This window comes from Doryrhamphus excisus, chromosome 1 (assembly GCF_030265055.1).
Source record: "Doryrhamphus excisus isolate RoL2022-K1 chromosome 1, RoL_Dexc_1.0, whole genome shotgun sequence".
Classification (NCBI taxonomy): Eukaryota; Metazoa; Chordata; class Actinopteri; order Syngnathiformes; family Syngnathidae; genus Doryrhamphus; species Doryrhamphus excisus.
In genome coordinates this window covers 13,893,854-13,911,501 of record NC_080466.1, presented here as the reverse complement: position 1 = coordinate 13,911,501, position 17,648 = coordinate 13,893,854, and the positions used below count along the sequence as shown (strand labels likewise).

The window sequence follows — 17,648 nt, the reverse complement described above, 5'->3', positions numbered from 1 at the left end:
GTTACTCATCTACTAAGTGATCATAATTGTAAATACAGCAGTTTGCCTTTTTTTTACTAATTCCAAAGTAGAAACAACTCATCAATTTTGAAAAAATATTATGGCTGATGTGTTACTGATTTTTATACTAATCGAATGTACATTACCCTATAAATTAAATCATTTGATATTGAATACATATAATTAATTGGTTTTGGCATTATTGATTTGAGATGTAATTTGGTCTTTTTGGTCTCCTTTTAGTACTTATTATAATAGAACCTATATTACTATGTAGCGTATGTTTACATTTGACATGTACTTTAACCCTTGTTTTAGCCAATCTGCATTGTTTTCATTGTGAATGGCTAGAGGAACCCAAGTTGGACGGTCGACGGGGATCATCGGACCATCAAAGTTGTAGCAATGCTGGAAGGAAAAGTAAATACAAAGCTATTCGAAAATGAGAATGGTGATGAAAGATGGTGATGGTGTTGAAAGATGTCGAGTTAATAAAACCGTCACAAAATATAAAAATATTTGTAACAATTATGCCTCATCGAACCGGTGTGGTTGTCCCCTCCGACGTGTCCGCTCGGATGACCACTTCCTGTTTAGCTAGCAAAGCTTAGTGGCGACCGGGGAGTTTTAAGGAGATTTGATGCCTTCATTTGGCTTCCTGCTCCTTCAGGTAACTCAATGAATTCTTTGCTCGACGAAACAGATATATATTTTTTTATCTATCGCAACATCACCAACTCTCTTGATAACACAACAAAAAAAGCCTGCCAGAAACTGCTCCGAGAACGTTAGCTAAACATACGGTTCGCTCCTCTCGCCACCTGACTGCTACATTTCACCGCCTGTTTAATCCGAAAACGTAAAATACAGATACTGTACGTTTTAAACGACCATTGCCAGTCTTGAAATGCATTTATTCAGCCATGGAGTGAATGATGACGTGTATTGATCAGCTAGTTTGTTTCTGCGTGTCCAATGCTCATAGCCCGGTGTCAATATGTGTCATAATGATATTGAGTGGAAGTAAGTCAAATGCATAAGTCAAATACTCTCTATACCGCCCAGGCTGTAGGCAGACTGCAGTGATGTCATCGGAGCCCAAGCCCCCCAAGCCCCCTACTCCCACCCCAGGGGACACGTACAAGGGCTGGCTCTTCAAATGGACCAACTATATCAAAGGTTACCAGAGACGCTGGTTTGTTCTGAGCAATGGACTCCTCTCTTATTACAGGTACACCACTCAGCTCCTATGACATACTCATGTAAATAGTTTGGTGGCCATCCCGCGTCCCTGAAGAGACGTTCAGAGGCGCCTCGGTTGCTTGGAAGTGTTTTATAGGACGGAACATGCCAGCTTGGCATACAATAGCAATGAAAGGTGGGGTAAATACTTGAAAGAACACTCTCCATGACCATGGTGTAGACAGAAAGATCAATGCCATATGCACTATATGGCAAAACGTAAAGGAAAAGTACACTTCTGATCCTTATGTGAGACTTTACCACACACCTGTCTCTTTTCTGTGTGTTCTGAAGATATAAGAACAACTAAAGAGACAAAAAAATCAACTAAAAGGTAGCTGCATAGAAATTTTGCTACTAAAACTCCAACAAGGTTTTATGATTTTCTATCCATGCTGTGAGCATAGTTTGTCAAACCAATAACAAAATGTAGCTGTAGCTTGGTCAACATGCAGCTCTCAATACGTGCATTCTTAGCTGACTCTTTAGCTGTTTTTGTATCTTTAGAATGCACAGAAAAGGCAGTGTAACAGAAGTGTTAATGTCTCACATAAGGATTGGGGATGATGGGCAACATTCCCCAAAAGTTCACTAGTCCTTTAACACCAACAGATATTAAACATGTAATGCAAGTCAACGATTGTGTTGTCCCACAGGACCCAGGCAGAGATGGGCCACACGTGCCGCGGCACCATCAACCTGGCCACGGCCAACATTGTCGTGGAGGACTCGTGCAATTTTGTCATTTCCAACGGGGGCGCGCAGACCTACCACCTGAAGGCCAGCTCGGAGGTGGAGCGCCAGCACTGGATCACCGCCCTGGAGCTGGCCTTCCACACAGGGCACGAATCCGGTTAGCAAAACACTGCTTGGAAATACAACTCGGTGATGCATCAGTTGTCACTATGCACCCCCCCTCCTGCAGACGACTCGTGTGAAGACAGTCCTTCAGCGCCTCCTACGTCGGGACACGGCGGCGGGCGTACCTTAGAAATCCAGTCTACGCTGCGCACACTCAGCAGCAAGGTAGAAGACCTGAACACCTGCAACGATCTCATTGTCAAGCATGGATCTGCCCTGCAAAGGTAAAAACTAGAGCAAATTTTTCTAACCCAACATTATTTGCATTTAAGTGCATTGAATGTTTATTATTCACATGGGAATGACACTACAACACATACAGTATACAGTACATGTAATGTTTTCTGAAGCAAATACTCCTAATTAAACTTAAAGTGCAACACAGAGCACATTAAGGCACTGTAGTGTTGGGTTGTGGGGGATAGATGACATCATTGTCTAATTTGCATAATCAGCCATGACACCAAACTCATGTGTGGACGTGCAAACCAGCTTTTCATGAGTAGCTAGTCCTCAGTATGCCTTCTACATTTCCCAATTTAGCCGGGTGCCGATCCGATTTATTGGTCCATAGAGGGAAATTTGTCTCCATTGACAGTACTTTACTGGAACAATATTACTAAGACCGCAGAGAACATCCCATACCACAACAGTAACGACATGCAATCAGCATAACAGGTCAGACAGTAAAAAAGTTACAGGGCTCTACATTAAAAACCAAAATGACTTGCCCATAGGGAATCCTTAAGGTGAGAACTACTTGCCCGAACTTGCCCCATGTAAAATGAAAGGACTGCCATAATGATATCATGTAATTTTTTGTGGCATCACATGAGAATCTCAAATAAATAAAATAATAAATAATACCTTACACATGGTAGTCGTAGTAAGCAGTGATATTTATAAGTTGCGCACCACAATGAAACATTATTGAATAGACACATTTGTGTACTAGTAAAGTGTTTTTAATCCAGAAAAAAATGCTCAATGGTCAAACAACAATTTGTGAAGCAAAGGTGAGAAAAATACACAGAGAAATGGAAACGCTAGATTTTGTAGCTTGTGCAAAATCAGCACTTGGTATTGGATCTAATGGGTGGTGTTTCATTGTGACCACTTCAAATTGTCACAGCAATGTGATACACTCACCTGTGCCATCATTTGATTTGCTGCCGCTAATAAAATACTTGTTTAGGAGGCACTGCTTCATCACTTTTTGCTGTTTCCTTCAGAATTAGACGATGTTGGCAGCGACGCCATGATGGATGTTTTCCTAGTCAAACGATCGCTGATTGGTTGATCGCGAACAACGGGTGTGGGTAAAACGCGGACTGTGGATTACGGACCGCGGTCTAAATAAACGATTCTGATTGGTCCATTGCAAGGATTGGTTTGCAAATTACCAGCGGAATTACGTAGTCCATGTTTTACCAACACCCAACAAGAACCGCTGTAAAAAAAAAAACTCTTGGCAGTATGGCATGCCAAAGTGCACTTGCCCGACGGGAATATTAATGATTAGATTTACTTGCCCGAATTTTGTTTTAACTTGCCCCGGGCCATCGGTACATCGTTATTGTCGAGCCCTGAGTTATTGCATGATTTTGAGACCATCTTTCCATGAATATAATGATCATTTCTGACGAGTATTTAACATTGAATGTCAATGGCTTTTAATAAACAAAAAAGACAAAAACACCCCCAATGAAAATGGGTTTCTCTTTAAGAAAATCACACTTAAATAAGAATCCTAATCAATCCCAATATTTCATTATTGATGATGATATGATTCCACAAACAGGTCTTTGTCAGAACTGGAGGGGATCCAGCCTGGAGGGGACATGGGTGAGAAGATGAGACAAGTGACGGAGCGGGCGACGCTGTTCCGAATCACCTCCAACGCAATGATCAATGTAAGTCGCCGCCTCGTGTCAAAAACCACAAAAGGATGCAAGGATCTGATCTGTCGGCCTTTCCGCTCTCCAAGGCATGCAGAGACTTCCTGTCCTTGGCCCAGAACCACAGCAAGCGCTGGCAGAAGGCCTTGCAGCTGGAGAGGGACCAGCGGGTCAGACTGGAGGAGACCCTGGAGCAGCTGGCCAAGCAGCACAACCACTTGGAGAGAGCTTTCCGTGGAGCAACGGTGCTCCCGTCGTCGTACAGCAACCCCACCTCAGGTAGCAAAGGTGCGCTTCTCCTCCATTTCCTCCAAGACCTTTCATGCGCATGTCTAAACGCCATCTGTGTTTTTCCAGGAGCCCTTTCAGGGAAAGGAGATTCCAGTGACGAGGATGACAACATTGTGTTCTTCGATGCCATGGAGGACCCGGCAGAGTTCATTACAGTCCCCGCTGATCCAAAATATCACAGGTCCCAAGCACAGCACCTCCTACAGCTTTGTCACAGTCTAGGGAAGGGGTCCCTCAATTATCACTTATCTTTGTCCAGGCACCGTGGGCCAGTCGGAATCATTAGGAAATAAATATATGTTAGGGCTGGCAAAGTTAACATGCTCCTGGAAAATTCCCTTTCACTTTGCTGTGTTTGACGCACCGTGGGCCCACACAGAGGTGGATGTGGAACCCAGAATGTTGAGAATTTTCATTGGTACTTTTAGCTTCAAAGCCCTGAAGATGTCTCTCTCCGTAAGAGCCAAGTTATTTGGATCTACTGTCGCAACAGCACCAGGAGAGATGTCCAACACATGAGCAAAGCACACTTATATTTGTAGAAGGATGCTGCCAGGTAGGAGGCGTTTAGGAAGACCAAAGAGGAGCTTTATGGATGTAGTGAAGGAGGACATGAGGGTAGTTGGTGCAGAAGACAGGGTTGGATGGAGGAGACTGGTTTGCTGTGGCGACCCTTGGAGGGAAAAGCCCAATGAAAAGAAGAGCAAGCATACTTACCTTATAGACATCTACCTGATATATTGTGTACAACTATGACAGGAACGACAGCAAATGAAGTACTACCACCAGTACCAGCCCAACAGATATACACATTAGCACTCAGCAAGGTCACCATGTAGTATCAGCATTTGGGAGCAAATATGAGGGGAAAGAAAAAGGGGAAATACAGCACAGTCTTACCTGCGCAGCGTGGGAGAAAGGTAGATGGTGTGTTTGAGGACTGTCAAAACAAAGTGTGACAAGTCGCCACTAGCATTAAACATGCAAAAACTGGAGGATTTCTAACTGAGGCCATAGGTGTGAATTCACAAGCAAATTTCCATCAGTCTGCCCCAGGGCAGCTGTGTCTACGGATATACTTTACCACCACCAGTAGGCATGACTGAAATCCCTGCATGCTGTTCCATTGGGTGTTTTGTTCTTCTAAATACCTATCATGTCCCCAACACTGAAAGGCACCTCGCCAGCTAATTGTGTTTTCATTCCACAGGAGATCCGGCAGCAATGTAAGCGGATTCAGCAACGAGACCGGAATGGACGACCAGTCAGTCAACGTGTGTTCTTTCAATTTCCACCCACAGCAAATAAAGCCTTTGTTTTTGTACCTCCTGGTGTAGTAACTCCTTCTCCTCCATCAGTTTGATGAGTTGTCCATGGCCTCCAGCCCAGAGTCCCTGCAGTCCCTGGAGCCCGTCAGACAAAGGCGGACTCGTATCCCCGACAAGCCCAACTATTACCTCAACCTGTGGAGCATCATGAAGAACTGCATTGGAAAAGAGCTCTCAAAGATCCCAATGCCTGTAAGACACCTTTGCGCTGTTCTTGTAGGCGCAGGAGCTTCAGCACCACGCTGTCTCGTCTCCAGGTGAACTTCAATGAGCCTCTCTCCATGTTGCAACGTCTGTCCGAGGACCTGGAGTACTACGAGTTGCTGGACAAGGCGGCAAAGTGCCAGAGCTCTCTGGAGCAGATGTGCTACGTGGCGGCCTTCACCGTTTCCTCCTACTCCACCACCGTCCACCGCACCGGGAAACCCTTCAACCCTCTGCTGGGAGAAACCTTTGAGCTGGATCGCCTGAGGGAGTGTGGCTACCGCTCCCTCTGCGAGCAGGTACGGCCCAAACAAACACATCTTAACACGCTACACCTAACTTTATGCTTCATTATGTGTGTTGTTTTTTTTTACTAATAATAGGCCATATTCAACCAGGATTAATGAATCATTGATAGAGTGATGCTGGAAGCGTGATGTAGTATTATTCCCTGAAAAATCCAGCAAATTGTCAACTAAAATGAATGTTTCACCTGTCAGGTCAGCCACCACCCCCCCGCTGCAGCCCACCACGCCTTCTCTGCAAAAGGCTGGACTCTGGGACAAGAAATCACCTTGGCCAGCAAGTTTCGAGGAAAATATTTGTCCATCATGCCGCTGGGTGAGTATATATATATATATATATATACCTTATCTTCTGCATGTGGGTTGGTACGGTCATGGCATCTCTGCTTAGGTTCCATCCACTGCACGTTTGCCAAGAGCAACAACCATTACTCCTGGAAGAAAGTCACCACCACAATACACAATATTATCGTGGGCAAGTTATGGATCGACCAGGTACATATCGTACAAGCTCTACAGTGATAAAAGACGTAGCTCTCTGTGCAGGGTGACAGAAAGTACTGCTTTTCTCTCTTTAGTCAGGGGAGATCGACGTGATCAACCACAAGACGGGGGACCACTGCCACCTCAAGTTCGCTCCCTACAGTTACTTCTCCAGAGACGTGCCACGAAAGGTCAGTCGCACACCATCTCATTCTGCCATCAATGGCTTGCTAGCACTACTAGTACCTCACCTGAACAATACAACACAGCCTTGTTCATAGGAATGGATGGTTAGTACTACTAGTACCTTACCTGAACAATACGATCAGCACGGCAACACAGAATGCTAAAAGGTGCTGATGGGAGAACTTAGGAGATGTTGGTTATCATCAAGTAAACCATGGATGGGAGAGATACTTTATACACTCTTAACAGCTATTTTTCATGTACAAAAGCCTACATTGCCGTATAAATATACATACATTGTGTTTTTTAATATTTTGGTATTTGATATTGCTTACTTTTATATTTATATGTATATATTTAATGTTTTATAGTACTATGTAAGCAAGTAATGACTTTGAAGAGTTTTATGAGTCGCTCTTACTACTACAGTCGCTTGCTAGCGTAAATGCTGAGTTCCGTCTCCTAGGTGACGGGCGTGGTGACCGACAAGGACGGAAAGGCGCATTACGTGCTGTCGGGCACCTGGGACGAGAAGATGGAATTCTCCAGGATCATGCAGAGCAGCAAGAGCGAGAACGGCGGCGAGGGCAAACAGAGAACCGTCTACCAGACCCTCAAAGCCAAAGAAATCTGGAGGAAGAACCCGCTGCCGTACGTTAGCTTGCGGCAAAGCTGAAGGGGAACACGTGGTCGTATAATCAGCCGGTGTCTTACCGCAGGGAGGGAGCGGAGACCATGTACTTCTTCTCCTCGCTGGCCCTCACGCTCAACGAGCCCGAGGAGGGCGTGGCGCCCACCGACAGCCGACGGCGGCCCGACCAAAGGCTGATGGAGGACGGGCACTGGGATGAGGCCAACGCCGAGAAACAGAGGCTGGAGGAGAAGCAGCGGACGGCCCGGCGGGAGAGAGAGAGGGAGAGGGAGGCAGTCAAGGCGGTCCACACGCCAGAGGAAGGTAAGACGAGGCGCCATTTTTCACCTGCTGTCGTCTCCTTGTGCATTCTATCTGCTCGTCTCTGTCTCGACGCAAAGCCTCCGCCCGGGAGCCGACCTCCGACTCACCTTTAAAAAGCAAGTACTCGCCTCCTCTGCGTGCCTCCTTGTGCGCCTTGTGGTCTTCTACATGCGCCATCTTCCCTCGCTCTGTCCTCACTTCCTCACCTTTCACCCTCTAGCTGATGCCGACGACACCGCCACGGAAGGCAGCCAGGTTTCTGATGAAAGCAAGTATCACACGTATCACGTGATTGCCGTTGGTCCATGTGCCGCGTGGCATCTAGCCCAGGGTGTCCAAAGTGAGGCCCCGGCCCGCGGCACAATGTCAAAATATCATTGAACATGAAAACTTTGATAATTAAAAAATCAGCAGAAGAGAAAAACTTTATCATTTTACAAGACAAAGATTGTAATATGAGGGGGGAAAACTAACATAATTTTAGTAGCATCAACCTGAAATATTGAAGAAATTGGAGGGTTTTTAAAGTTGGAATACTATCAGACAAACAAAGTTATCATTTTGGAACGGTAGGTTGTGGAAAAACTAAAAATGGTATGGGAATAAAGTCATAATTAGGACAAGAACATGTATTCCATAAAGAAAGATGGGGGGGAAAAACAACAGCAGAAATTTAGTCAAAATAATAAGAGATGTAGGGGTGTTATTTCATGTCTAGAGGGCTCTAATCATCTTCATCAAGTGTATTTAGAAAGTCGCAAATAGGTTTTCTGTCTTGTTTTCTCTTATGTCTACTATATTGGGTAATAGGAGTGTAAAGAAAGGTGACTATAGGGGTGTTATTTCATGTCTAGAGACCTCTAATAATGTTTCAAAAATGTATTTAGAAGATGGTAAAGAGGATTTCTATGTGTTATTTTCTCTTATTATATCTACTATATTGGTTAGTAGGAGTATGAAGGTGACTATAGAAGTAGGAGGGCTCTAATAATGTTAAAGGTGTACTTAGAATGTGGTAAATGTGTTTTCTATACTCTTGCTACCAAAATATTCCATTTCTAAATCAATTGGCGGATGGTTGGTCAGGCCCAGATCGCCATATAGTTAGTGGCCATAAATGAGGTATTACCACATACTATATGCTAATCATAATGAAGCAAAAACCTCCTTAGACTGTCGTGCTTTAGACGGCGTACAGTACATTGCTTAGCAGGACACACTAGCCTTCACGTGTGCAATCACTCACCTGCTCAACTTTTATCTTTCCTGTTGTCCCTCCCGCCTTTTTCCATTTCCCTCCATTATTCCAGCCTCCCATGGAGATGCGGCCGCATCCTGGCAATGCAAGTATCCTTGGCTTACCAGCTGGTATAGTTAGTCTTGTAGAAATAACAAAACACGCCTGCTGAACGTGTTTCTCTGTTTCTCAGCGGAAGGCAGCGAAGCTTCTTGTGGAGCCCCCCCCAAAAGCAAGTAGCATACAGTAGATAGACGTAGTGCATATAGATCTGTAGCCAGATAGATGGCTTGGCACAGTCAGAGATCTACAGTAAGAGCATTCCACCCGTGAGAGCCGTCAACACAGTGGAGGTACTCCAGGCGTACTGTATGAAAGGGTGCTCCGCGATGCCAGGACAAACTTCCCAAGTGAAGCGCTGACATTGGGAAAGCCATTTATTATTCTTATCTCTGGTGGGATGCCGTGGCGCACCATTGTGGCAATATTCCACCACTACACTGGCTTCTGTGTGAAGGACCCAGGTGAATTAATACCGCTCTAGGGTGGGACGCTTGGTTGCTGTATAAAAGGCACCAGCAGGTTTTGCCTGATCTTTGTGTGAAAGAGGCTATTGGCTGTTATTATTCTAATTTGTTGCTGTGTGAAAGTATACAGTCGTGGCAATATTACACCATTTTGCTGTGTTGTGTGTGAAAGGCACAGAGGGATGAATACCGGCTTCCGTGTGAGGGTGGTAATTATTATTATTATTATAGGAAATCAGGTCATCAAGCGGAAGAACACACGCGTCTTTCGGTTCTGTGTGAAAGGCATTGGTGACTAAATGCAGCCATTTTGGAGGACGCCTGTTGGTGTTGAGCTGGCCAAGAGGGCGGCGGCCTTTGAGCTTCCAGGGACGTCCAATAACGAATCCCCTTGTTTGCTCCCCCCCAGACCCCCACCCAGACAGCTACCAGGCGCTCTGGTTTGAGAAGACCGACGACGAGTCAGGAGAGACCCTGCACATCTACAAGGGGGGCTACTGGGAGACCAAGGACACGGGCGTGTGGGACATGTGCCCGGACATCTTCTGACGGCGTGGAGATGGTGCGACGCCTCCACCGTAACGACTGGTCGCATGCTTTGACATTGTTGACCTGGACGCCATCTTTTTGTGTGCGTTGTTGTTTTTCCAGCAGACTTCCCTCTTGGACAGCGTTGTGTGTGTTTCCGGCCGCTACGACGAAGCCCGCCTGCTTTGTGGGAACACTGAGCACACGAGCCAAGGTCCAATCAATGTTGCTCTCGCTTTCTAGCGCAAAGCACCCAAAACACGCTGGTGACGCTCCCCATCATTCAGGACCTTCACCTTGAGGTGACGGCTTTCGTTCCTTATAATCCGCCATACCATTCCAACGCCGGATCCAGCCTTTAAACGACCCCTGGCTGGCTGGCTGGCTTGGGGGGGGGGGGGTCTTTATCGGCCCCTGACACAGTCGAAAAATACATTTGCAGTCATTTTCCAAGAATAAAGTAAAAATACAAGAGAAAAGAAGTGAGTCATCTTTTCCCAAGAATATAAAACTGAAATATTGTGGGGTTTTTTGGTTCGAATGTTAGCTACGTGGCATGCACGCTAACCACTTGGCCAAGTATGTACCTGTCAGATGCCTTCATGTACAGCTGTGGACATATCACATGTATGGACTAAATACTCTGTTGACTTCACACTAGTAGAATTAGCATAGCAGTCATTTGGACCATCCTAAAAAGATCCTCCAAGAGTAAATTGTTGGACTAGGTCATAAACGCATCAGGACTCAGGATCTTTTGGTGACTCATGCCTCTGCTGGAGGTTGTAGGACAGTCTCTTCATCCTCTTGTGATTAGGATAAGGGTCGGCCTTATAAGGGAGACCATCCAGGATGGTGCAACGCCGATACCACGTCAAAGCCATCAAGGTGTTGTAGACAACAAGGTGGTGTAGACAACAAGGTGCAGTGAGTGTGGAATTCCATTTTCTAGCCGCCTTTTTTTAATGAAATGACTTGTGAATGAATCTCCTCGCTAGATGAAGCTTTTTCAAAACACGTTACTCTGAACCTGCTTCTTATTCATCAAGGCTCTGAAACGTCTTTCTATCCGCCATTGTTGGCTCTTGTTGGCTTTAGGTTGGAGCAGGTTGCCCAGAAACTGGAAGGTTGGCCCTAACCCAGTCACTGCCGCTGTGCCCTTGGGCAAGACACTTCACCCATCCTGCCTCCAGTGCTGCCCACGCTAGTGTATGAGTAGGAACGGATGTTTGGCTAAGATGTATGTTTTGTAATACGGTTGTCCGTGGGTACATCACAGCTTTTGTCCCGATTCAATCAAAGCAACGGGGACCAAATGCACTATTTCCCGGTGTAAGATGTACTCTAAAGTCTTTAATATTAGATATTACAACTATAATAAAATAATCAGGCTTTATCGCATTTAATTCATCGAAGACCTGATTTTCCAACTGTCAACATTCTATAACATTAGCGAGGCATAGGTTCCGAGCTAAACACAACTAGCATCACAATTAGCATCCTTAAGCAAACAACACTACTGTCCAAAACACGACATTTGCTAATCCACACAGGTATGACATAAATACAGGTGGACAGGACTTACAGACAGAAGCTTGTTAGAAAGTATCCGGTAACCAAGGCGTCCAACTCAAGACCTGTTGAAAAGCTTTCAATGATGATTGCATCCACCAGGTGTCGCCAAACAGCCATAAAAACACCACACGGAAAGAGCTGTGTGCAATTTCTGGAGAATTTGCGTGTGAATGCTGGCGATGCTAACGCATTGTTTTTTTCTCCCACTGACGAAATATTGTGTGAGCATGTCAGCACAAAGTTGACACAAGCAAACAGTCAAAACCATTATTGTGTCAAAACAGGGTCGGGCCTGCTTAGTAGTTGAACCCAGACCGCCTGCTGTAATCGGCGTACAGCAGAGGGCGCTGCTTCCTACTTGGAAAAAGCAATTCTTTGGAATGCATTTCGACCACCGCTCACACGGCGAGAGCTGGCACAGTACAACGAGCGCTCTTTATGATGACGTCACTATCTTTGTTTACTAGGAAGGCGTCGCTTGCTCCCCTTCCCCCCACACTCCGGTTGGCGATTAGATACGGCTAAGTGTAAAAAGCCGCTTTTGTGTGAAATTTTACTATTGTAATAAACAAAAGCGAAACTATGTCCGCGAACGGGCCTGCTGTTGGAGTCGACTCCATAGACGCAAGACGAGGCGACGGACAAGAACAGTGAGTTGCTAATTAGCCACATTGCCCATTGTTTGCATTATAGGTGTATGTTTGGAAACTGGAGTGGTTTATTTAAAAGACCTCATATAGAATGTTTAATCTAAGTCATTATTATTCATTGTGGTGGTCCCCAGGTCCGAGGCTTCCTCGCCCAGCTCCATGGACGTGGATGCCCAGGCTCAGTCCCACAGCTTCAGATACAGCCTCAAGTTCCCCAGCATAGGACAATGCATCATCATCAACAACAAGAACTTTGACAGAAGGACGGGTATTTATAGCTGTATATTCATATTCAAAATATTCATCTACACGAATCCCTCATATATCCATATATCGCGGCTAATTGGTTCCAGACCCGACCGCTGTTGTTTAGAAATGTTATGTTTTGGTAGTGGGAGCATATAAAACCTGTTTACCAGCTTCCATATACGCTTTGTAGCATAAAAAAAAGCCCCTTTACATTCCTATTAGCCAGTATGGAGGACGTAACCAAACAAAAGGAGCCATTTAAGACATAAATAAGACTCCTGCTTCCAGATGCCTGGACAGGAAGTGACGTCCGGGATTCAGAGCTGAGTTTTAGCTGGAGTACGGCCGCAAAACTAGCGCATGTTGTTATGCTTATTATAATAATTATGTTCCTGTTCATTCATTCATTCATTCATTCATTGCTTGCGATACCCGGGGCGTGTCCGTACAATCCATTCATCTAAGCATTTATGGCCGACTATAATCCATCCACTCTTATCTTTCACAACTCTTGTAGCGGTAAATGTATTTGTGGTGGTCCAAATGGATCTGTGGCGGCCCCAAGCCACTGTCAGACTAGACGAGTCAGAGAAAGGAATGCTTTTTGTTTGAAGCAGCTTTAGCTCCTTCTGGATGGCAAATAACTGACGCTCACCAGTGGCTAAACATCCAGGGTGGGTGGAAGAAGATGTAGTATATGTGTAGTATCTGTGTCCATTATTATTGCCCTTGGGTGCTGATAAATATGAATACTTTGTAGATGACGCGAGGCGTCATCTCGGGTTACCAGCATGGATTACAGGGTGTGGATCAGACTACTGGATCCTCTTACGAGCCACACTTGTTGACATGGAGTAAGGGGGTCCAAACTGCGGTCCCTGGGGGCCATTTTACACCTGCATTTTGTGTTTTTTATTGTAAAGTAAGTATGAATGATTAGATTGTTGTTACCATGAGGAAAATACGCAGCATATCATCACTACTGATACCGTGTCATGTGACTGCATTGTTAGCCGTCCATCTGGATGTCATTGTAACCACACGTCTGACCATGTGATGCCGCAACCACGTTCCTCTCTCCACGTCCACCTGACGATGATGTTGTTAGGGCTGTCCAAAATATAGCGCTCTAATGACGGCAACTGATTGGTGTGGAGCCACGCGCTTGAATAACTTTATTCCTACTGGAACACATAACAGCCGTGTCATTCCAACACCACACGTATCTCGAACTCACAAACGCATCCCGAGTCCTTAAGCCATACTTTTGCCACAAACCGAGTATCGTACTTGCGCTACGTCTGTGGTTGAGTTCCTGATAGGACGAGCATCCTTTCCAGTACCAGTACTCAAGGAGATGCGTTTCCAGCAACACGGGCAAGGGCCGGACGTTAGCATTGTGTTTTCTAAAGATAGACCACCACAGAATGATTGACTATTTGACTGAAGATGGAAATGAAATGATTGAAATGATGCATTTCCTTCCTGTTTCCGCCATGAGGAGGCGGGCTTTCACCCCAAGTGTGGCCTGTAGCGTCCTTCCATGTCCCCTTGGCTGCTCCCCAGATTCAGATGTTGTTCTGCTACTACAAAGACGAGTTTGAGGCAGTACTTTATCATACGTGTGCCATCTTTTAGCTTGAGTTTAATTTTCCCTTCATTTTTAATACACAAAAAATATCCAATCAGTGCAAATGATGAGTCTTCATTTGAGTAAAACATGTAATCATCCCTGGTTGATCTAAATATTTTTGAATGTTTACGTGCAGGCATGAATCAACGTAACGGCACCGACGTGGACGCGGCCAATGTGATGAAGGTGTTCGCCAAGCTGGGTTATAAAGTCAAAGTTTACAACGACCAGACGGTGGAGCAGATGACCAACGTCTTGGTGGGAGGTGAGTACACGCGTGTACTAATATGGAATTAACCGGTGTACAGTCATCCCTCCATTTTGGAAGGGAATTGGTTCCGGATCTGAACGTCCGTTAAGTCTGATTCAATATTTACAATTGGAATGTTTTGGTAGCTGGAGCAGTACAAAAACCGTATGACCTTCTAAAGTACACCGTTTAACATGAGTAGAGCCCTCCTGACATGATATAACACCCCTATAGTCACCTTTACACTACTATTACCCAATAGAGCAGGCATCCATAAGGAAGGCCTGTGATTGTGTGTTGCTGTGAATGTGTTCCCGTGGTGCAGACAGGAAGTGATGTCGGGGTTCAGAGTTGAGTTTTAGCTTCGGCTTGCTGCTTGTTTATTAAATCATCTCCATTTTCCTTCCCACTTCCTCCTGGCTACTCAGTGTCAAAGGAGGATCACAGCGGTTTTGCGTCGTTGGTGTGTGTTCTCCTCAGCCACGGAGACGAAGGCGTCTTCTTCGGCACGGACGGATCCATCGAGCTGAAGTATCTCACGTCACTGTTTCGGGGGGATCGCTGCAAATCTCTGGTGGGGAAGCCCAAACTCTTCTTCATCCAGGTACGGTGGCCGCTTCACCAAACGCATATAGCATAGCGTAGCATATTCGGTTCCTGGTATGAAGCTTATTGCCGTGTTTCGATGTGTACGGCGAAGGCGTGCAGAGGCACGGAGCTGGACGCAGGTATCGAAACAGATAGCGTGGACGACGGCACCACCAAGATCCCTTTGGAAGCAGACTTCATGTACGCCTACTCCACAGCTCCAGGTAACGCCGCGACACACGCCGGTCTGTCCTGGCATCAAACGCTGACACCTTGGCGCCCGCTTCTCTAGGCTACTACTCCTGGAGGAACACCATGACGGGCTCGTGGTTCATCCAGTCGCTGTGCGAGGTGATGACCAAGTACGGCAAAGAGCTGGAGCTCCACCACGTCATGACCCGAGTCAACCACAAGGTGGCCACGGAGTTCGAGTCCATCTCCAACGCGCCGGGCTTCGACGCCAAGAAGCAGATCCCGTGCATCGTGTCCATGCTGACCAAGGAGATGTACTTCTCGCCTTGACACGTTAGCCCCCTCCCCACACCACCCACCCCCCACAGTGTTTTTGGTGGCATTATTTGGTTCTTTGTTGTTTGCTCTTCCACACGGAACCGAGGGAGCTCACTTGATTGGCGGATAAACAATCAGAGCTCTTGTTGACACATTTCAGGGAATGATTCTAGGGAAAGTACACTGAGGAATTTTGCCCTTCATCCACAATCCGCAGTTAGCATGCGGGAGCTAACAATGCACATTAACGGGACAGGATGCTAAAAAGCTCCAAACTATTCTCCTATCGTCCAGCTGGTCTGGACTTTCACATCACCAAGTCTTCCTGGTCCAAAATCAAAAAGATACGGATTTGTCCAAAAGTAGTCGCAGCGGCTCTCAGGAAGTCTGCCATGCTAAGCTAACAACAACAGACGCCATCTTTCTATACTACTGCTGCTGATGGAAGTTGGGTTAGCTCCTTCATGTTTAAAATGACCAAAATACTGCAATATTACATGTTATCGTGATGGGCCCATTACTGCATCCTCACGGCATGGATGGTGGAGCTGGAACAGGCGTGTCCCGTTACTGTCACTGTTAGCGCCTTCATGCTAACTCTTCCTATCTGCAGAACACACAAGAAAAATGTGCAAAGGATTGTGTATGAAGGGCAAAATTCCCCCCAAAGATTGCACTAAGGCTGCGTTCACACTGCAGGGTATGATGCCCACTTCAGATCTTTTAGAAGAATCCAATGTCTGTGGTTGCATTACCAAAAGCATGCGACTTGTTCAAGGGTCTGGGAAGTGACATGCGTGTCCAAAAGCACGACGTCACGTGTTCCCGTGTGTTTCTGGAAGCAAAGATGGCGGCGGTGTGTGCGCTTCCTAATACGACATATGATTTCAAGATAAAGTCATAATATTAGCTTTACCAAAGGCCACACACTGGAAGTCCCGCCCATTTTCATAGCCGTCTCAGGCAATGCCTGTTACGACAGATTATTCAAATAATCCCATCTACAGAATAAAGTCGCACATTTACGAGTAAAAACTTGAAATAGTTGTCAATTTATGGGGGAAAAAAGTTTATTACAGGAGTTGCCTGAGACAGCTACGTCGTAAACTTATGACTTTATTCATGTGAACTGACTAATCATGGAAATGCACTATTTTATTCTCAGAAATTTACGACTATTCTCATTTTCTAGATTTTTCCTCAGAAATTTGCAACTTTCTTCTCGGAACCTTACGACTTTATTCTTGTTATCCTACGAATTTATTTTCAGAAATGGACAACTTTGTCATCAGCTTACGACTTAACTCTTTGAACTTTATACTCTTAATATGACAACTTTTTTTCTTGGAAATTTAAGACTTCATTCCAATTTTTTCCCCCCAATGAGTCCCTAATACGCTGTCGTTTCGTACGCGTTTGTGGTCTTTTCAAGGATTTTGGGCAACAGGAGTCGATAGCGATATTTTCTTAACCAAATGATGGCTATGGCAGTTTGCGTAAATTTGCTGTTCCGAGGAGCTTGGGGGGGGGTACTTTTGAAAATGATGTTTGACTGACAAGAACCTTGGCCTGCATAGGTGATACCTTTATCCAAGCCCGGCATGCTAAACCACACCTTTCCATGACTGCAGTAGATGGGACACATATCACATTTACGTCTACATGTTATAGTATAAATACACACTGTACATGAAAAGTCATATACAGGTCCCGTAGGAGCAGCAAACATGGGAATTGACGTGCAGTGTAGTGTGAGCGTAGCCTGACAGGGAGAACCACCAATGTTCTTTCTTGTCCAGTTGGGCTGCATTTATGCATATGAGCCATATCTCACATAAGCAACTCAAAAATGCAAAAGACTTGCAGAAATCAGTGAAAAGCGCAAGTACGTTATGAAGGAAAGATGACAACATCTCATTCATTCAGTTTGTGATTTCTTTCCTGCACTTGTGTCTTTGTGTCATGTTCAACATTTCCAAACAAGAGATATTGTGAAAGCGTAACGTGATGACTTCAAAATAAATCAAGTAAAACTAATACTTTTCTTGTCTTGTTGCCTTTCATATAAGCTCAGTCTGACTCCAAATGTTCAGGCACTAGTTATTTCTCCAAATGAGCGCTAGAGGGCGTTGACAGGCTACCTTTTTG

The 17,648-nt window shown here is 45.4% G+C and overlaps 1 protein-coding gene, 1 long non-coding RNA gene and 1 pseudogene across 3 annotated transcripts; 2 read left to right on the top strand and 1 right to left on the bottom strand.

The window, feature by feature from the left end:
* Positions 1 to 510: 510 nt before the first annotated feature.
* Positions 511 to 10,626, top strand: LOC131138115 (oxysterol-binding protein 1-like; annotated as a pseudogene).
* Positions 2,516 to 11,973, bottom strand: LOC131138136 (uncharacterized). 2 transcript variants are annotated; one of them, XR_009132053.1, is made up of 5 exons: positions 11,631 to 11,973; positions 9,000 to 9,088; positions 7,778 to 8,012; positions 5,618 to 7,671; positions 2,516 to 5,232 (listed from the first exon to the last, which is right to left on the bottom strand). It is a non-coding gene; the product is annotated as an uncharacterized LOC131138136 (long non-coding RNA). The 2 variants fall into 2 exon arrangements; XR_009132052.1 differs by having other exon boundaries at positions 2,516 to 7,671; positions 11,631 to 11,955.
* A 96-nt stretch (positions 11,974 to 12,069) lies between these two features.
* casp3a (caspase 3, apoptosis-related cysteine peptidase a) lies at positions 12,070 to 17,531 on the top strand. Its single transcript, XM_058086784.1, has 6 exons — positions 12,070 to 12,270; positions 12,405 to 12,538; positions 14,289 to 14,417; positions 14,831 to 15,006; positions 15,103 to 15,214; positions 15,283 to 17,531. The coding sequence occupies exons 1-6, from the start codon at positions 12,203 to 12,205 to the stop codon at positions 15,510 to 15,512; spliced, it is 849 nt and encodes a 282-aa protein (XP_057942767.1). The 5' UTR covers positions 12,070 to 12,202; the 3' UTR covers positions 15,513 to 17,531.
* The last annotated feature ends 117 nt before the right edge of the window (positions 17,532 to 17,648 follow it).